This window comes from Pteropus medius, unplaced genomic scaffold (assembly GCF_902729225.1).
Source record: "Pteropus medius unplaced genomic scaffold, Ma_sr-lr_union100, whole genome shotgun sequence".
NCBI classification, from domain to species: Eukaryota; Metazoa; Chordata; class Mammalia; order Chiroptera; family Pteropodidae; genus Pteropus; species Pteropus medius.
In genome coordinates this window covers 22327402-22349379 of record NW_024350319.1, presented here as the reverse complement: position 1 = coordinate 22349379, position 21978 = coordinate 22327402, and the positions used below count along the sequence as shown (strand labels likewise).

The window sequence follows — 21978 nt, the reverse complement described above, 5'->3', positions numbered from 1 at the left end:
TTGTAACCTTATTTATGTCATATCATAAATTTTTAAAATATATTTTTAGTTTAAAAGAGAAAAATGCAGACTGTGATTTTACTCTATGTAAAAGCTGTTATAATTACAATATTATATTGTAAAATCACATTAATTTAAAATTTAAAAATTTAAATATTAATTTAAAAGTTAATTGATATTCAAACTTAATGGTTCTTGGGTTAATATTACTTACAAACTTCATCTTAAGACATGGTTTATACAAAATAGATATTTTTACATTACTTATATATTCCTTAAGGAAGACCCAAACACACTACTCATGAATTTTATGTAGCTCATGCAACTTAATTTCAGAAATAAGCAAATATCATTACATTGATAATCATTATCAGGCTTCTGAGAATTAATCCCAATCAAGAATGCCAATAACAAAATCCACACATGAAAATTTTAATGGGAAATTAAAAAAAATAATGGACAAAAAAGAACATTAAGTTATTCCACTGTCAAATTTCTGAAAATTTTTTACTTTAAAACTTAGCTAGAATTTTAAATAGGTAGTATATTCTTCATTTCCCCTATAAAAAGAATTGCTTGCTTTAAAAAACACATACCTCTTTCCTTGTTTACTCTGTTCCAGTAAGTCCACCTTCAACTTTATACATTCCTCTTGGGACTTCTGCAAACTCTGTTCCTTTTCAATCACCATTTTCTGGCTCTGCTCTAATTTATCTTCTGCCTCTCTATAAAACAAAGGATATTTTTTAAAGAATATTAAGGATATGCCACTATGCAAGAATAGTTCAGTATTAGTAACTCTGTTAGTTTAAAACACTGAATTAAGAGAAACAAATATTTAAGAGAAAAGGCATAGTTATCATTTATTAACTGAGTTTTAACAAGAAATAAAAGAATATTTCCATCAAGTGATGAATATATAGCTTATATCCTATTTCATGGTCAGATACAAAAAGCATTACCATATAGTTCAGAAACTTCAGGGCACATCTGAATCATCTGCAAGACTTGTAAAAACACAGATTGCTGGGTCCCACATCCTAGAGTTTGTGATTCAGTAAGTCTGAGATAAGACCTGAAATCTGCATTTCTAACAAGTTCCCAAATGATGCTAATACTGCTGGTGCCAGAACTACACTTTGAGAATCACTATAATGAAGTAATGTGCTATTAGGTATGCATATATTTCTCATTTCAAGGCAGAAGAGGATAAATTATAAATCGACTAATTCTTTGTATTTTACTTCTTAAATTCTCATTTTAGTACTGAGTATATAATATTATGAAATAAAAATTGTAAAGCTATAAGAAGTATATTTACCTCAAAACTTTATCTTGGGCTGAAACTTCTGCTTCCAAATTTATAATCTGTTCTTCTAAGATTGGCACATTGGCTGCCTGTTGTTGAGCAGATTCAAGCATAGAGACCTAAAACAAATAAGGAAGTTCCTGGATGGTGGAAACAGAGTAATTTTCTCCCTGTTCTTTTTTCTATTCATAAAGTTTTCAACAATGAGAATGTATTATTTTAAAAAGATAAATAAGGTATTTTTCTTTGTACAATAAAACTACACAAATCTGTAATCTTAAGATTTTAAGAAGCTTTATCTAAATGCACAGACTATGAGTTCTCCTCAATTATTTTCAGATACTAAATTCATGTAAAATTGATTCCATAATATGGTGATACTCTATTAGTATGATAAAAATTACACATAACATATTAAAACAATACAAGGAATATTTTTCCAATTATAAATCTTTAAGTGCTTATAATGATTTTCTGTTGACACAGTCACCAGTTTAAGAAACATACTTTAGGGAGCGCTGTCAGAAGCATGGTGGAGTGAGGGATGTCTCCGGATCTCTCCCCTTGAAATAATAATAAGCTGAACATCTAAAACTCAACAAATAACACCCACCCTGAACACAAGCACACGTGACTGAGTGATTTCCACATAAGAACTTCCAAAGGTCTTTCCACTTTGTGTGGTAGGAGAAATATGGTAATGAACATTTTCAGATACTAAATAAATAAAAAGATGCATGCTGAAAAAAAAAAGAAGAAACATACTTTTGCTCTTGACTGTGTTAATTCAAAGTGGACAGATTCTATTTTAGTCATTAAAGAATGATTCTGTGAGACCAAACAAGCATTCTGTTGCCTAAGTTTATTAAGTTTCTCTCGAAGACTTTTGATCTCCTGATCAATGGGGTTAGAAGATGAAAAAGGTATCTGAAAAATGAAAAAGAGCAATTTGGTTTTGATTATTAAAGAGCAATTTTTTTATTATTTCATTAAGCATTACATGTAATTAATGGAAAATGATGAACAATTATCAATAAAATAATAAAGTAGCTCAAAAAATGAGTTAAGGTATTTAGTAAGTGTTGGTGAGGAGATGTGAGACAATCAGCACTCTCCTCCACTACTGGTACACAAATAAGTACAGCTTGGAAAACGATGGCACACTTTGAAAAAATTCTTGGTATTATCCAGTAAAGTTGAATAGGCTAAAAATATTTAAGAATTTAAGAAGTAAAAAAGACACAAAATATTACTCCTGGGTATAAATCGGACAGAAACTTTCATATTTTTGCACCTGGAGATATAAAAATATTCATAGCTAAACTGCCCCTAAGAGATAGTTAATGGTAGGAACCCAAATGTCCAGCAACAATAAAATGGATAATGGTTAAAATACTCTTTAAACTGTATATGTATATTTCTATTACACTCTTTTGAATATATATTTTACAATAAATTTCATGAGGTTTGAGGTTTTCAAAACATGATTTCTCTAATTTTATTTTTTGGAAAAAGTAATATATCATACAACCCAAAAGTCAAAACTACATAAAAGAAAAAGTACAGAGTCTCATTCCTATCTTTAGTTGGTATGTAATCATTTTTATATATTTGCTTATAAATTTTTGTATAACACCATTCATACAGCAAAAAATAAGAACCTGCTAATAGAGTTAAGTTATAGTCTTAATTAAATCTAATCTTCTAGTGTTTCCACATGCATATACAAACAAATTGCCCACCCCACACTTCCTTATGCAAAAACTAGACTACAATATACAGTAGGCCCTCTGTATTCAGGGGTTCTCCTTCCATGGATTCAACCATGGATCAAAAATATTTGAGAAAAAAAGTTACCCTGTAGTCAATGTGTAATATGTAGTTAGGCCTAAATTGGTTTGTCTGCACTGAACACGTACAGACTTTTCTTGTCATTATTACCTAAATAATACAGTATAAATACTATTTATACAGTATTTACATTGCATTAGGCATTATAAGTAATCTAGAGATGATTTAAAGTATATGGGAGGATATCCATGGGTTACATGCAAATATTACACCATTTTATATAAGGGACATGGACATCTTCAGATTTTGGTATCTGCAGGGGATCCTGGAACCAATCACCCACACATACCAAGGGATGAGTATATATCATTCTGACTTAGTATTTTTTACTTAAATGATATATCCTGGCAATTCTCCACAATCAATACAGTAAGAACTTCTATTTTGTTTTTTTCCCATCGGCTGCATGTTTATTCAACCAATCCCCTATTACTGAACACTCGAGAACCACTCTAATCTTTTGTTAAGACAAACAATGCCTCATTTTGCACTAATATAGGCATATCTGTAGGATAATTTTCTAGAAATGGGATATACAAGTCAAAGGTAACACATTTGTGATTTTAGCAAACATTATCAAATGCCTCTTCATAGGGGTTCTATCATTTTGCATTCCTACCAGCAATGTATGAGAGTGCCTATTTCCCCTGATTTTCACCATAAAAATAGTGTCAAACATCTGGATGTCTACAAATCTGTTAGGTAAGATCTGGTACCTAACTACAGTTTCATTGTGAATTTCTCTTATTATGAGATTGAGCATCTTTTTGTTTGAAGATTATTTTAATTTCCTTTTCCATACATGTCTTTTGCCCATTTTTCTATTAAGTTGTTCATCTTTTCTTCTTTCTAGAAGTTCTTTACATATTAAAGAGATTAGCCTTTTGTCTTTAATAGGCATTACTAATATTTTTTCCCTCCAACTTGTCATTCGATTTTGCTTAGAATAAAATACAATGAACTCAACTATGGCATAAATATGATTAAAAAAATAATCAGCAATTTGAACTAGGATAGAGATCAAATTTTCCAGAATGACATAATCTTGAATTCATTTCTTAAAATATAGGCTTAGTCAAATAGCTTCATTAAGCAGCTTCCTTACAAAAAGAGAACCTCTCAAATGCTGGCTTTCTAAAGTGGGAAGAGCAAATTTTTATAAAAAAAGATTATGACGTGCATATGCAACCATGTGTATATATGCACACTGGCAGTGGGATAATAAAAAACAGGAAGAAGAATGGAAAAAGATATAAAAGGGTTGAGTAAAGAAGAGGAGCAAACACAGGGAGATAGATAATATGACTGAATAAGAAAGAGGCAGAGAGAGAGTTCCAAAGCAGGAAAGATATCTAAGATGATCCACAAAATTCAGGGATAATTAAAGGAGAATAATGCCATGCTATCACACTGTACCCCAATCCAGGTTAAAGAGTAAGTATACTTTATCCATTTAAATACATGATTACCTATTATGTACATGGAATAGTGCTAAGATCAATTTATTTGAGAAAACAAGATATTTAATTGCAGAAAGGCAATAAATATAGAAGTTTAAAAATAGAATAATACACCAAAAATAACTACTTTCTTGTTAGAATGAAACAGGAGCCATTATATTTGAATTCAGTGATTCTTGAGCACTGTAGTAAAAGATTATGTAAAACATGAATAAGTCATTTAAAGAAAAAACTCAAAGAAAAAGTATTTTCAGTAGATAGGGCAAACACTACAACTACTTTTATGTAGAGAAGTCTAAAAACAATAACCTTATCTCTTGGCTTTTTTTGAAAAGCAGTACTGCTACTGGGCATTTTACAAACTTTGTTAAAAGGTGAGTAATTCAAAAATCCAAGCTGGCTAGGCTGAGAAAGATCTTCCACAATGAGCCTTTCAGACCTTGAGGGATTAGAGGCATAATCGGAGTTTTCACTTGGACTAACACTAGAGAAAAAAGAGAAAATGCATTTTAGGTCTTAAATAATTTAAGTATTCACTCCAAATTTCTATACATTAAATAAGAAAACAGAAAGAAAAGTCCTTGAAATGCTATTGGAAATCAGAGTCACAGTTATGAATGTAAGGCAATGTTTCAACTCAATTTTTAAATAAATTATAGTTAGTTTTAAACTACTCATCTATGTATTTCTAGAGCCTCTATGCTAGAATTACTTAAGATTTAAAAAAAGTCATAATAGATTAATTAAGCCTAAAACATATATTTCAGAGTCCTAATATACAAGTGTTTTCTTAATATACAGATGATTCTCTATTTTTTTTCCTAAATTGAGATAGTCAAAATTTTAGAACATTTTCTATTCTAGAGACATATGAGAAACACAATAATAATGAAAATTCATACATTTTACCTTCATCAAGGTAAGTCATATCTAAATTCTATATGTGATTTTATTTACCTAGATAACTCTTCCCCTAAACTCTGCAAACTCCATTCTGTTATCTTCAGTTCATGTCTCAAGGAAGCAACATTTGCAAGCAAACTTTCTTCTTCATTGTCTTTATTACAGCAGTCTGATGAATTAGATTCCATTTCTTAAAAAAAATAAATGAATTTATTGTACCTTGCAGGAAAGAACCTGTAGTGTCAGTCAAAATACTCTAACACTAACAGAATTTAACTCATTCTTTTCTACTTAGAAGTTAACTCATTATTTTTCTATTTCAAATGTGAAATCTTTCAAGATGATCTAAAAGAAAGCTCTCTGCAGTGTAAAGCCATATGGAAAGTTCTATAGAATTTCATTGAATTGATTTTTCATTATAGCCTGGGTCTAGTTATCATTGGACTAAGTATTTTTATTCCACGTTAAAGATGGAGAAACTAATAAGACAAATTAACGTACTCAAGGTCACACAAACTGTAAATAATGGAACCAAGATTTGAAACTAAGTTATCAGGATCCAAAGACCTTTTAATTATATCACACTGCAATTTTTTTTTCTTATTATAAATCAATTTCAGTATGAGGTTTTGAACTTACAGAATCACATTATAAGCTCTGGATGTGTGATAAAATTGGTATCATTACAGTCATTCATATTTTCCTAAAAGCAATTTATTACCAGATAAAGATTATCCCCTTCTTCCATTCATAATAGTTATAAAATGCTAAAAGCACACACATTCACATCATAACCACAGAGATCAAAATGACACATGGCAGGTTAACTCATAGAAATACATGAAGAGAAGCTTTTGTTTCTTTGACCAAAGTGTATCTCTAGGGTAGTGAAATTCTCTACTAAATACCTTTGCACATAAAAATCGTTATAAGGGGCCACATTTTATTAATAATGATCAATAAATATAATTATTATGTATTAAATGAAGGCTTTATAATTTCTACTACTCCTGTAGATCTTTCCAAATAATCTTAAAATTACATTCCTCTTTCAGATCCCCTTTACCTTTGTCATTGCAGCATCTCTTTCATGACCCTTCTAGAATTCTGGCCACATCTCAAGCTGCAAAAGGCTAGGAGTCCTGTGTATTATGTTCAGGATTGAAAGGCACTGAGGGAAACTCAGTATTTTCAGTGAATAAATTATTCTTAAACTGCCCTTCCGTCCCCTCATCCAGCTAATATAGTATGACAAATTTATTCCCTACTCAAAATTTCTCAGATGTGAGGAAATTAAAAAGAAAACTCTCACCCTATTGAAGTAAACTCTGACAGGAAAGTGAGACATTGTGTAATCTTAGAGAAAATGTTTCTACCCTCTTTCCCCTTTTTTCCCCAAATTTGCTTCCGCTTACATGAGAACTCTCCCAGACAAAAGTCAATGGATCAAGTCCCCATTCTGCTTTATCTCTCAACATCTCTAGCTTCCTACAGGACGGTGAAGGATAAAAGGTTAAATTTAGGTAAATTCTAAAATGCCATTAGATATTATAGATCAACTAAATCAGGTTTTATCTCCAACGTCTTCTTACCTGTCAAAAGGGTAAGAATTCTCTAACCCTTTTGACGTATCAGTGGATACGTCTGATAGTCATATATTTTTTTTTTTACAGTGGGCCATTTATTGTCAAATGAAGATTCCTCCCCACTTCGGTAATCAAAAAACTATCTTCATTGTCTGTACATATGTGAAAAAGCACATCGTGCTACCTACAGGCCCTGACGTCATCTCTTGGCCCAAATAATACGTTTGTAGCTGTACAAACGCACACCCATCACAAAGAAGAACAAGTGTTCTTTATATCCCCGTGTGTAACAGGATGGGCTGTAGTCGAGAAAGATTCCTCATGTTGGAAGGTCACAGCTTTATATTAATGACAGAAATGATCCTACGTTCATCTGGAAGAAGTTGAGGCAAACAAGACAGCTTTCTCCCGATTTTTCATTTAAATACGATCCTGCAGAGCAGGCGTGCGCAGCACAGGCGATAACCAGACGAAGGGCGTCCAAGGATGCCTGGAGGGAAAGGAACAAAACTCCCCCACGTAGGCCTGTTTCCACCCTCCAGAGAGCAGTCGCTCACCACCCAAGTCATAGCTGGGAGAGAGACCCACCCGACGACAGAAGCCGCCGCGTTCTCGCCTGCGTTCGGAAGCCTCAGACCCTCTCTCCGGCCCCGGGCGTGGAACCATCAGATACAACACGCGCGGAGCTGGCGAACCCGGGTAGCAATGAATTCGAACCGCCGCGGGAGCCGTTAGGAACGCACCGCCCCGGCCGCAGCCCCGCCCCCCGTCCTGGCTCTGCGTGGGGCGACGCAAAAGGCGCGGTGCCTTTCGGGGATCGTGGTCTGAAAGCGTGTCCGAGCCCGCTCGCTGGGAACTACATTTCCCACAATTAACCGCACGACGCCCATTGGTGTGGGAGAAGCCGTGAAAACTTGCGACTGTTCGGGTGTGAGGCGGGCGGATACTGAGGGGGCCGAGACAGGAGGGTGCGGAAAGGGACTGCTGGCCCCGCCCTGAGTTCCTACCCTTCAGAGGTCCGGGTTTCCCCCTTTGAGCGAGCGTTTACCGCCGCAGCCACCACCTGGGGTTTCTTCAGGCTCCAGGTTTCACTGCCAACCACGAGGAGTCCAGGGAGGAAAAAAGGAGCCTAGGTGCCAGTAACCCACACATCTCACGCCTTTTCCTGCCCGAGATCGCCCCGGCAGGGATGGGCGACAAGATCTGGACGCCCTTCCCGGTGCTGCTTCTGGCCGCTCTGCCCCTAGTGCTGCTGCCGGGGGTGGCCGGCTTCCTGCACTCCTTAGACAGCGACTTCACGTTTACCCTTCCGGCGGGTCAGAAGGAGTGTTTCTACCAGCCCATGCCCCTGAAGGCCTCGCTGGAGATCGAGTACCAAGTAAGTGCGGAGGGCGAGCCAACACCCTTCCTTTAGCCCAGCTGCACAGCGTTGTCGCCTCTCACCCGCTTAGAAACTTCTTGTGGCCGGCAGGGATGATGAAAGGCGAGGGCCACCCGAGAAGCTGGCTAGCTTCGCGCAGGCGCGCGTGGCTGGCCTCTTGGTGGGGCCGGGGACCCAGTAGTTAGGCGGAACTTGGAACTGACCATTCCTCTCCCCTTTCCTCCCGTCGGAATGAGGCCAGCTTTAGTGATGTCCGTGGTGTTTGTTTCATAATTCGCGCATCGCTTTGCTAGCCAGTACACACTCCAATACTGCGAATTTCACATTACAGGACTGAGACACATTCTCCTTCATCACTGGACAGGATGATGATACTTTATTTACCCCACCACCTTCACCCAACCTCAATATTATAAATCTTCACTGTCACTGCTTCAGTTAAGGATTTTCGAATTGTGACCATGAGATTATCACTAAATCCGATTTTGGAATATTGTGAATGGGGCTGTTGACTTTTTCAGTGGTATATTTTCTTATCAGTTGAAGCATTTCTCCCATATTGTTTCCTTTTTAGTGTCTGCATAATATTACATGGGAGATTGTCTTAATTTATGTAATCATTCTGGCAGAAGGTAATTTCTTAGAAGAAATCTTGTTAGTTCCGACACAGCTAATTTCGATGTTATTAGGTAGCACTGCAAATAAGATGTGTTGGTGCGGTTCATCTTTTAATTTTCTTTTCAAGTTAATTTATAATCAGATGTTAATTTTTAAAAGTTGATATAGAGAATCTTTTTCAGTAACAGGTACTGTCACATATAGAGCAAAATAGTTATGTAGACTGTTCATTCGAAGGGACTTTGGAAGTAGATTATTTATCAACTTACAAGGTAAGCATAAAGTATCTAAAGTCACATAGTGAGCAAAACTTAGGCCAGAACTCAACGTTTCTTAATTTTCAGTCCAGTTCAAAAGTTCACTTACTGAACAGTTACCATGTGCCAGTAATTGGGGGTGGGGGAGAATACAAACAAAACAAAGAGTCCCTGTTTTCAAGGATCTTAATATTTAAAGAGTACTGGCTCATAAACAGGTAATTTCAATAAAATATGTTTAAGTGCTGTTAGAGGAGGGCCAGGTCTCTGGGCTTTCAGAAAAGGATTCCGGTGAAAATAAATTTGAATCTAGAAAGATGCCTACACGAGAAAAACATGCAAGGAAGGGGGGACATTTCAGAAGGAACAAAATGAGTAGACGGTTCTGAAAATGCACAGTGTGAGTGTTTTGGCAGTGAGCAGTACGTTATAGACACTACAAGTGCTGAGTTTTTATTAGACTTTAGAAAGTCTAGAGTGGAAGTAAAAGAAAAAGATTAGAGACATCAGGAATGCTGGATCATGATCTTAGCCTAGTGCCCATGCTAAGTAGCTTTGCCTTTATTCTATGCAGGGGCCATTGAAGATTTGCACAGCATGGTACCAGTCAAGAATGTTTTTCTGATAGATCACTGGGTATGGTGTGGAAGATGGGCATAAGGAAATCAACATTTGAGGCAAGGAAATCAGTGAAATAGTCCAAGTAAGAAAATAATTTGTATTATTAAAAAATTCCTCAGTATTTACCCAGCTATTAGGGAGGAAATCTATTTTAACCACTGAACTCTTATGATTAAGAGCTCCAATTATAAAGATAAAGTACCTGGATCGAAATCCTCTCATTTACCACTGTGTGAAATTGAACAAGTTACTTAATCTCAAATCTTACCTCAGAAATTTGAAGAAATGAGTTAATAAGTAGTCATAGACCATCCCTGACACGTAGTAAATATATAACAAATGTTAGTTTTTTCACATTTACACTTCTAGTGTTATATAGCTGGCTTGTTTTAGCTTTATACTTTGCATCTTAAGTATAAAGGGACTATTAAAGGGACTACTCCTTCAAAGCATTCTCCCCAGTTTGTTTTGATTGAGGCAAGAAGTAAAATCTTTATGTCTATAATCTTAGGTAATCTTGGAGGGGTTTATAGGAAGAGATCATCTTCAATCCTTTGTTTGCATTTTCCTACTCTATGAATAATTTTCTGATAACCAGAAGCTACTGGTTTTTGTCTTAGTTTTTAAAATTTCAGGGAACTAATAATATTCCAGATATTGCCCTTGGGATACAGTAACATATTGAACAACTTTTAACCATTTTTTACTTTTCAGGTTTAGGAGGACACTTTTAGGATAATTGACCAGCCTCACAAAATATTAAATTCTTGAAAATTTTAAATGTTAGTACATATGTCTTATGAATAAAATAGATCATTCACTTAAGAATTTAAATCTTTATTGATTGCTTAATTTGTATCAGTACTATGCTAAGTCCTATGGATACAATAATGAGTAAAAGTATAGTCCATACTCTCATACAGTCTTGTTTGTGGACAGATGCTAAATTATTACAAAAATAAATGTGAAATTATAAATCAAAGTGCTATGAAGGTAAATGCATACAGCTATGAAAATTATTTAATAAGACTTGATTTCATGTGGGAATTGAGGGAGGGCATCCTAGAGGAAGTAGAGTTCAGATAAAGAATCAGGCTTACTAAGCGTAAGGGGGTGAGTGGAACGAGGGGATAGGTAAAAAGACCAGCATGTGCCAAACATTGAGGAAGAAGACATTACTTTTGAGGAACTGAAACACTATTACGACAGCATAACAGACAGGGGCAAGTGGCACTTGCCCATCATGTTCCATTGAATCCATTGGGAAATTTAGTTTTGTATTATGGTATTGTTTTTTATTTTTTAATAAATTATATTTTAAATGTATTTTTTATAGTTTTGTTAGCTTCTGTATTCTTAAATACCATTTTTAACAATTTCATTAAGCCTGATAGCCACTACCAATCTTAATTTTGATGATGTCTTTGCTTAGTTTTGTTATAGCTCGTTTTGATTTGATGGATATCTTTTTGTTTTTTTGACGGATAAACTTGCGTAATTCTTTTAGAATGTTTTGAGTCCTTATCTGAAAATGGCTTTACTTTTTGCTTGCACTTCAGTAAATACTGTATTTTACTTGGGAACATTGAAGACATGGCTCCATTGTTTTTTTGCACCTTACATGTAAAAATTATGATGCCAATCCCAATTCTTGCTATTTTGCAGTTCTCTACTACTTGTCATTAGAAGTTTCTAGGTTGTTATTTTAAATTCTTTGGAAAACACAGGATTTTTGGATCTTTTTCATTTATCCTGCTTCACATCTATTAGATTCTTTCAGTTTAATGAATTTTATTTTTTGAATCTTTATTCTCTTATTTGATAATTTTCTGCCTTCATGTCTCTTCTTTTGAAATGCAAATTAGATGGATAGTTTGAAATCTTTGTTTCATGAAGGCTTTTAACGATTTTCCTGCTTTTCATCTATACTTTTTCACCTTAGTTCTGAGAATTCTTTTGCTCCTAATTCTGATTTTTAGTCTCCATCCATGTTCATTCTATCACATGTTTGCAATGTACATTTGAGGATTTTAAGGTTGATAGATACTGATAACTAGCTATAGCCTTTACTCAATGAATACCTTCTAGAAATTCTTTCCTCTTCAAGTCTATTAACAGTCTTCCTAGATTTCCAGTGTTGTTATTATTTGTATTATGTTTTCTTCATTTCATTTAAATTTAAAGAAGAAAAAGAATTATGTATATTTAGTTAGCCATTTGAAACCATTTCTTTTGATCAGTAAGTACAAGAATAGGTAATTTTTATGTAATGCCATTAAAGCTACCAAGAAAAATAAAAATGGAGTGTTATATAAGAAAACGAGTAACCACTGGAGACAGATTGCTGAGTTCTTATTTTGCTCGTGCCACTTATTTGCTGTATCACCTTGGGAAAATTACTTCTCTGTGCCTCAGTTTTTTGTTTTTGCTTTTTAAAAATAAGAATAGGACCTACCTTTTAGAGTTATAGTGAGGAATAAATTAATCCACATAAAGCACTTAAAAGACAATGTGTGGCATACACGGTAATTGTTAGCTGCTATCATCATCAGGAGCAGCAGCAGGACATTTCAGGATTATAAAAGAATAGGTTATGTTTATTGACCAGTAAGTAAACAGCTTTCTTTGAATATACACTTCATACTGGGGAATAGCAGATGAATGTGTTTGATAAGTCATTTGGAGTCAGATCATGGAAGTCTTGTTTTAAATGAGTTATTATTTTATTGAAAACAAACTCAGAAAAGCTACAGAGCACACCCTGAATTGCTAAAGTAAAAGGTTCACCATTTGAACTCCCTTCTGTGTTTCTTTTTACTCTACAGGGCTTCTCAATGAAGGCATTGTTTTAGGAAGATTATTTCAGTAATACCCATAAGGCCTAAATTTAGGTGATAGCCAACAGTAATTGGTAAGAAATGAATGCAATTGAACTTAGATGACTTTTCTGCTCCTTTCTAGCTCTAACATGAGTCCATTGACTTTCTTACCCCTCTAGGTTTGTAAAGATCTTTTCATTGTATCATCTACTTTATATATTTTCAGAATTTAAAATGTGTTCTTTCTATATTTTTCTACAGGTTTTAGATGGAGCAGGATTAGATATTGATTTCTATCTTGCTTCTCCAGAAGGAAGAACCTTAGTTTTTGAACAAAGAAAATCAGATGGAGTTCACACGTAAGTAATCTCTTAGTTGATTCCTTGGGCTGGATAATACCAGTGGGCTATCTGCAGGGCATGGAAATTTAGCACAGTTGATACTAAATATCAATATTAAATGATTCCCTATGAACATTTCCAACAGTCCTTGATAATGGTTTATCTTAAACTAAAATATTTTCCTCCATGGCCATGCCACCCTGAACAAGCCTGATCTCACCTGATCTCGGAAGCTAAGCAGGATTGGGCCTGGTTAGTACTTGGATGAGAGACCACCTAAGAAGACCAAGTGCTGTAGATGTAAAAAAAATAAAATAAGGGATTGTAAACTGACAAGGTCCCTGCAATCTGTGAGGTCAACCAAGGGTTTCCTCACCTAAAAAAAAAAAAAAAACAACTAAAAGATGAGTATTCCCTAGGTATTACGTTCAATCTCTTGTGGCATTTTAAACCTCCCTTTCTGGCTAGCACAGGCCTTCCATTTTATCTATAATTTACTGTTCCAAGTATGTATCCTAAAGTTTCTTGAGCTGCTGGCTATATCATCTTTGCCCATTCTTTTTTTTCTTAGAACAACAGTAATGTGTGTGTGTGTAAAAAAATTTTTTTTACTCAGATCTCACTCTTTTTAGACAGTTGTAAGACCTAAACGTAAAAGATCTGACCATAGAAAACCATATGGAAAGAAAATACTTGTTATCACACTTTCAAAGTTTGGCAAAAGGCCATATATTCTCTTCTTAATCTAACTTCTCTTTTTTCATCTCTCAATGGTGTTTCTATGTTCCATTCTCTTATTTTACTCTAGCATTCTTAATTCACTGATGTTATTGTATTAAAACTACATTGTAAGTTAATAGAAAGGAATGAATACAGTGTCTAATATTTGCCATAAACTAGGATTTGCATTTTATATGCTTTTATATTTATTATTCCAACTCACTAAGAGATAGATTCTTTGATTCCCTAATTCCCATTTTACAGACAAGGAATCTTTACAGACAAGGAGGCTCAGAGAAGTTAAATAAGTCTGCAGGGATATACATTTATTAAGAGGAGGAGGCAGGATGAACCAAAATTCTTACTTTCTACCATACGATGCTTAGAACATCCCTGGCACATAGCACTATGTAAGTACTAGCTATTATTTTAATTATTGGTCTTTGTTAACCAAAGTACCTGGCATGTAATTAATAGTAAATATTGAATACATGTATGAATGAATGGGGGGGAAAAATGTCTCCACCATAATTTTTAAGATATTCATTTCAAAGTGCTTTTTAAAATGGCATTTCACCTATGCAGAGTTCAGAAGAAAATATTTGTAATAAACTATTAATAAAATAGAGAAATACATTTTAAAAATCAGTTTAAATTGATATACTTGGGATTAACTATGCTTTCTCTTTGATAGGTTCATGAACAAGAACTAAAAATGTAGTTCAATTTTTAAATTTCAGAATACAGAAAATGTATAGAATTTGTCAATTTTTATTTCTCTCCAATTTTCTGCTTTTCTTTAGAGATAAATTAACTGTTCGGGGTGGGGTGGGGTGGGGTGGGAAGGTATCTTATTGTTTAGTGCATAGAATTACCTCCCATTAAAACATTTGAAAACAAGAGTATGTTTATAAGACCTCACATTTATTGAATTATTTTGATGTGCCAGGACACTGTTCTAAGCACTTTACATCTATTAATATATTTTATTCTTCACCACAATCCTATGGGGTACATGATATTATTTTCATTTTACCAATGAAGAAATTGAGGCATAGAGCTATTAAGTACATGAAAGTTACATAGCCAGTGAACAGCAAAGCCAGGATTTAAAACCCAGCAGTCCAGCTCACTCTCAATCACTATACCACATTTACAAATCTATTTTGTAAAAATTAGATTTTAACAAAAATTTTACCTTTAGCTATATTAACTTTCAAAAGCAACTAAAATCTCAGTTATGGCATTGAAATAGTTTTTTTCTTAAATCTGTAAAACAAATACTGTCCGTCCAGAAGTCAGGATTAGTAAAATTTCTTCCAAACAGAGGCTTTTAAAGCTTAAGTAATCCCTATTTGTCTAGCACTGCCTGTAATGAGGAGTCATATATAAATGCATTTTTCTAGATAACTGAATTAATAGTACCCTAACTCACACCAGACATTTTGCACTACTTATGCTAACCTTTATTATATTTGAAAGGAAAATTTACTCTATTTTGGATAATATTTTCTTTCATTTGTAATAATAAAATTCCTTCTAAAAGCAGTCAACATTTAGAAATTAATATACGAAGGACTATAAAGTAGTAAACATCTTTTTTTTATACACATGCTGAAGGTTAGATATGAGTCAGTGCTTCTCAAACATTTTTCATTTTTACCCTGGTCTCCATGCAGCCTTTTAAGACACTTTTTTCCTCATCATCTCCCATGAAATTTTAATACTAGATTTAATTCCAGATTTACTATATATACTATGTATACTATATATGCATTGTTGTACTGTGTGTGTCTACACACACATATATACTTTATATATAAAAAGAGATACAAAGCTTACCCTTTTTATCCAATGCAGGGTTAAGAATGGCTAAAGCTGAGTTAAATAAAATTAAGACTAAACAAGATTAAAAGTAAAGAGCTATTAACATTAAATTTAACTTTACATAATAGCCTTTTTTTTTTTTTCCTTTTAAAATTGTCCCCCACTATTCACCATTGTTTGCTTCAGGCTCCTTCCAAAGGTTAAATACATCCTTAAAAGACAGATTTATCATGACTGAGATTGCAAAGCATGCAGTACTGTAGAAAGATTAACTTGAAAATCTAAGTAGTTATCTGTTTAAACAAAAATAATAAGTTGGAAATAGGGAGAAAAAAGACAGATTGGCTTAAAAGATGAGCATCACATGTTGTATTCAGAATGCTACAGAAAATAATACAAAGCACCTCAAAATTTTAGCAATCCAGCATACCGGAGATAAGAAAATTTTAAAATCATTTAGACTAACCTTCCATGAATAGTCCCTGTGAAAAGTAAAACAGTTTGAACTGTGTGGCTAGCAGTAATAAATGTTATTAACCTGTGTAATATTTTGCTTGTTCACAGTTCTCTGCAAAAAAATTATTAGAAAACTACTTGGCTAAATTAACTCTGCCCAGGCTAGTTATCTTGAATATGAAATGTGAAACCAAGATCATAAGTTTAGATGTGAGTGGCATTTATTCAATAAAGGCAGTGCCACTGAGAGTAAAGCTCTGGTTGTTGGCTACTGTGAACCGTATTACAAAGATGTACTTAATTGGTATAGGCCTGGAAGGAAGCATTTAGGAAAATCCATCACTGCTTTAAAAACCAAAACTCACTTTACAGATTAATCTCTATTCTTGAAGGGGGAGGATCATAAGTCATATCTGCATATGAACTCATGATAAATTACTTTTAATAACATAAATTTTGAAGTTCATTGTGAAGTATCATGTATCTAGGTTTTTAATTCTAGCCTTTTCTAAAAATTAGGTCAAGATCATTTACCATAATTTACTGAGTAAATAATAAGCACATCTAAATTTCAAGTACTTGAATATATTTCTAGGTTGCCTCTTCCCCAAGAAATTAGATTATCTTTAAATACTAAGGAAATCTATCAGTAACCTGTCCAATTATTATAAATCATGTTATTTTATATATCTGTAATGGTTTTCCCTTTGGTCCCAAATAGAAGTACAGATAAATGATGACATGTCCTTTTTTTTAATACAGGGTAGAAACTGAATTTGGTGACTACATGTTCTGCTTTGATAATACATTCAGCACCATTTCTGAGAAGGTGATTTTCTTTGAATTAATCCTGGATAATATGGGAGAACAGGAACAAGAACAAGAGGACTGGAAGAAATATATTACTGGCACAGATATATTGGATATGAAACTAGAAGACATCCTGGTCAGTATGGGCTTTTAATAAAATAATAAAAATTATTAACATCCAGAGTCCTTACTCTGATAGGCACTGAGCTAAGTATTTTACCTGCATTATCTCATGTAATTTTTACTTAACTCTATGAGGATTATCTATCTTCCCAATGAGGAAATTGCAGTTTAGGGAGATGAGGTAATATTTCTGTTAAACAACCAGAGAGGGAGAACTAGAATTTGAACACAGGCTCTTAAACTACAAAACTCCCTTAGAATGTTCACTAATAAAAGAATGTAATCTGTAGCATACTTGCACATAGAATAAAATTGAGTAATGTGTAAACACTTAAAATGTACAGACATTTTTCTCACAGCATAGTTTTTATAACATGAAATTTGATACTTGATTAATTTGGGAACATTATTTACATTACTTACACCAGACCTAGCATTCATCAGAAACTAACACTAAACTCAGAAGTGAAAACTCTGAATATGGCTTCTTTGCTTGAATTGCTTTATACTTTATCATAAACATGATAAAGTATATCATGAAATATGCATGTATAAGAACCTATTTGCTAATAATAGCACTACTAGGGCTGGGGGGAAAGGTTATAACCCTTCAACTAAAGCTAGATGTTATTAATATGTTAGTTATATTTACAAATAGCTGCAGGAGAAATAACATGGTTATTGCAAGTTTGAAAGAGTATATCCTCCAATACCTGAACTTTTTTGTGTTTTGACCATTCCAGGTTTCTTAGTAAAGGAACTATCAAATTATAGCAGAAGAGACATATTATAGATCAGTTAGATTAAGAAGTTAGAGTACAAAATGATCATATCATATGCATAATTCCTTGGTGACTGAGCTCTCCAAGCCTTGCTTTCCTAATACTGCAAAATGGGGTAATACCTCTAGAGTTGTGACAATGAAATGTGATATAGCATATGTCTAAGTGCTTTAAACAGTGTCTGGCACACAATGTTAGTTTTCTTACCTTTTCCACTGGTGTTACTGTGAATACAAACTGAAAGATTAAGTTTGATTGGCATGAATTTTTACCATGACAGTTTTTGATCTTACCATGATTTCATATGTGCATTCAACTTAGTTGAATTTTAGAAAAGAAAGATGACTCAGTTATTACTAGTCTAGCTCCAGCCTCCCTCCTTTTCCCCTTTCATGCCATTTAATAAGGAAACCAGCTCAAAATTAAAATGGAAATGATGTACCCATATAGTTCCACTACTAGTCTTCTTCTCATCCAGATTTAAATATGGCTTAAAATACTTATAAATCTAAGAAAAATAAAATGTCTTTCAGGAACTTTTCCATTTACTTCCCCAAAATTTGTATCACAATAGCAAACTTGAAATTTGACTATCACATCATTGTGATATCTAGAACAACTATGCATATGCTCTTTTTACTTGAGGATCTGAATCTCATATTTTTCTGGAAAATATTTGCATTGCTTTGCAAATATGCTCATGTGATATTACATTTTATAGTTTTTTTTTAGGTTTAGCCCAGCAGTCTGAAATTTTGAGTATATTTTTTGGATTTTAAGCAAAATGACTCCAGGAAAATGTTTCTAGTATTTTCTTATTTTTGCCATAAATGTTTTGACATCATTTCAGGTCTCAACTTAGTTTGACCTTATGTTCATGTAGTCTATAGTTTTTAAGTCATTTCTGATCAGGTCCATACTATAAGTTTTTTAGAAGATGTGCAACTTAGACTGCCTCTTGGTAAGTTTAATGAATGTTATCTTGGCACATGTTTGTATTAAAAGGTTATTCTTTTTGGTGTACAGTATGTACATCTAAAGTTGAAATATTTTCTAATTTCACTACTTTGTCAGATAAAAACATGGGTGTTTTGCTAAATTCTAAAGTGGACCAGACTAACATTCAACGAAGAAAATAATAACACACAATTCATTATATAAAGGTAAATACCTAAAAGCTCTTATCAATTAGTTTTAAAACTTAGTCATTTTTTATAGTTTCAAGAGCTAAGAGATAATGTATGTAAAATTCCTGGCACTATGCCAGTCAAATATATTTTCATATTATTTTCAATTAACGGTAGCTTTGCTTCTTTGTTAAATAACTTAACAATAATTTAAATATATCCAGGACTATTACATAACTTTACAGAAGATCTTTTGGTAATCTAAGTAGTATCTGTCCCTTAATTAACCTTGTGTTTGGATGTAAAATTGAGTATCAGGGTACTGTGAAACACGTTCTAAAATTAAAATTAGTGAGCATTCTTTTATAGTAAAATTATTTTGTTTGTCTCCAGGAATCTATCAACAGTATCAAGTCGAGACTAAGCAAAAGTGGTCATATCCAAACTATGCTTAGAGCATTTGAAGCTCGTGATCGAAACATACAAGAAAGCAACTTCGATACAGTGAATTTCTGGTCTATGGTTAATTTAGTGGTAATGGTGGTGGTGTCAGCCGTTCAAGTTTATATGCTGAAGAGTCTATTTGAAGATAAGAGGAAAAGTAGAACTTAAAACTCAAAATTACTCTTTACCATTGAAAGAGAAAGAAAAATGCAATAAACTGTTACAGTCAAGACCATTAATAGTCTTTTCCAAAATGTTTTCAGTCATCACCATGTGAAACAAGTATAGTTTTAATGTGAAAGATTTCACTGTGCATAATTTTATTGCTGCAGTTGTACTTCAGTGTATAACAAATATTGTGCAGAGTATAGGTATAATTGAATGAAGCCATATTAATAATGGCATTTTCCAAAGTTTAAAAAAAATTGCAAATGTCACAGGTGATTTAAATAAATGAACTTTGAGCCTAAGTGCAACACCGAATAATATTTTTAAAAGATTCTCTTACCTGGAAGTTTCTTTGTTAATGTGGCAAATTACAATTGTAGAATTTTCAATGTATTAAGTTATAAATCATCTGAGATTTACCTAATCATGGATTGAATATCTTTATAAGACAAAGACTCAACTTTTCTGTTTTTACATATGCGTCTCTCCCATAATAGAAAAACAGATTTGTGAGACTTTTATAACCAAATATATTTCAATTTAAAATATTAGCAAAAAGTATGTTTTATATACTTATCCTACATTCCCAAAGACTTATTTTGATTAAAAATACTTATTAAAATTAGGACAAATTTTCTCTTTAAAGTGAAGAATAAATAGCTAAAGGTTGCTCATTCTTAAGGATACATTGTCTAATCCTTAACTGAGATATAGGATTTTAAAATTAAATGTGAGGGAAATAATTTTATTTTCATGTTATTTGTTAACAGTGTTATGTTAATTTTAACATGGTTATTGACTTGGATAGTACATTATTACCAGCAATTGTGAAGGAAATATTGCTAAAAGGATCTGGGCCTAATAAATATCTCCTTTTCTGAGTTTTCAAAATCAGTAAAAAATAATAAAATCAATAAAAAAGAATTTAGGTAAGTTTGAGACTATCTGATCAAAATAAAGTTCACTTAAATAAACTCTAAAGTATATGGAATCTGATTGGCTCAACATAATGATCCAATACTAATACATATCATGCAATAATTTCCAGTCAAGTGGAAGAAACATTACTTGGCTATTTTATTTTTTACAACTGTTTTATTGTTTCAAATTATCTTTTATAAGTATTCAGGTACACTTTATGAAACATAAGCCCTACTGTAAGGTTTAGCACTGGGTACACATTATGTATTCCCATTTTTATTATAACTAACTTTTCTGATCATTTTATTGACATTCATATAAGGATTGGAAAACCACAGAATCTCAAGTTTAAATACTCCATATGAATAACTGTAAAGTCTGTGCCATCCTAGTTTACTGCAATTTGTGGTCTTACTCAAATACTAGTAATTTAGCTACATCATAAATTCAGTAGAATTTTAGGTTATACCCATATGTAATATTGTTTATGACAAATGAGTTAGAAACAATCAACTTATAAGCTTGAGTATAGAACCCCTCTGTAGGTTAGTACTGCTAGAATTCTTAAGCAATAGTTGATATCCAGAATGGTTTCATTTATAATTTACACTCAGAAATGGTACAAAGAGATTTATTTCCCTCTTTATGACCTTGGGAAAACAGAAACTTAGATTTCCCTACTCTGAAGCTTTTTCAAAATGAGATAAACGTCATTTACCTTCATTGGCCAAGAAAGTGCTTTATGTGTCCAGGAGTAGCCCTTGTTAACACATGCAAAACTCGGGCCCATAAGATCGTTGTCTCTGAAGAGCCCTCCCTTTTCTCCTTTCTCTTAACCTCATAATGAAAAGTACACTTCTAGTACTCTAATAAAACAATACAAATATAAACTACTGCATCTTTTCTATAAAACTGTGATTAAAAATTCTACCTCTTATATATGTCTAGTTACCGCACTGTACTGATTCTTTACCTAACAATTTGTTACATCATCTTTTACATATGATTTGTGCCTCCAATGTTAAACCTATGATTCAGTAACTTCTTAGACTATAATAGCCTTATTTGGAAAACAAAGAATTTAGGAATACTTAGGACGATTTTAATTTTTATAGACAAAGTGATTATTTAGGAAGCATGTTACCTGTATTAACCAAAAAAAAAAAAAAAAGTAAAACTTGTAAGGACTAAATTCTTTAATATTTCTAAAGATGTATTATCTGCCTTGTGATTTTTTTTAATGTCAGTATTCAATTTCAAAAATAAAATTATGCTAAAATTGAGTAAGCTATTTATCACTTAACTGATTTTTGTCTTTGGTTTTTAAGGCCTACAATTTTGCTCTGATTTGCATTTGGATCATTAATGATATGCATATTTTTTCATAGGACTGTCAAGAGAGGGTAAATATGTGGTTGAAATAGCATTGAAATAAATTACAAATTCAAATGTAA

The 21978-nt window shown here is 33.1% G+C and overlaps 2 protein-coding genes and 1 pseudogene across 2 annotated transcripts; 2 read left to right on the top strand and 1 right to left on the bottom strand.

Annotated features, from left to right (window-relative positions):
* Positions 1 to 488: 488 nt before the first annotated feature.
* On the bottom strand, positions 489 to 8152 carry LOC120583345 (coiled-coil domain-containing protein 18-like). The gene is made up of 4 exons (XM_039838858.1): positions 7698 to 8152; positions 2075 to 2236; positions 1322 to 1428; positions 489 to 725 (listed from the first exon to the last, which is right to left on the bottom strand). The coding sequence occupies exons 1-4, from the start codon at positions 7773 to 7775 to the stop codon at positions 524 to 526; spliced, it is 549 nt and encodes a 182-aa protein (XP_039694792.1). The 5' UTR covers positions 7776 to 8152; the 3' UTR covers positions 489 to 523.
* On the top strand, positions 8118 to 21978 carry TMED5 (transmembrane p24 trafficking protein 5). Its single transcript, XM_039838857.1, has 4 exons — positions 8118 to 8487; positions 13067 to 13164; positions 16912 to 17095; positions 19385 to 21978. Exons 1-4 carry the CDS (start codon positions 8299 to 8301, stop codon positions 19601 to 19603), a joined length of 690 nt encoding a protein of 229 aa, XP_039694791.1. The 5' UTR covers positions 8118 to 8298; the 3' UTR covers positions 19604 to 21978.
* On the top strand, positions 13329 to 13447 carry LOC120583500 (uncharacterized; annotated as a pseudogene).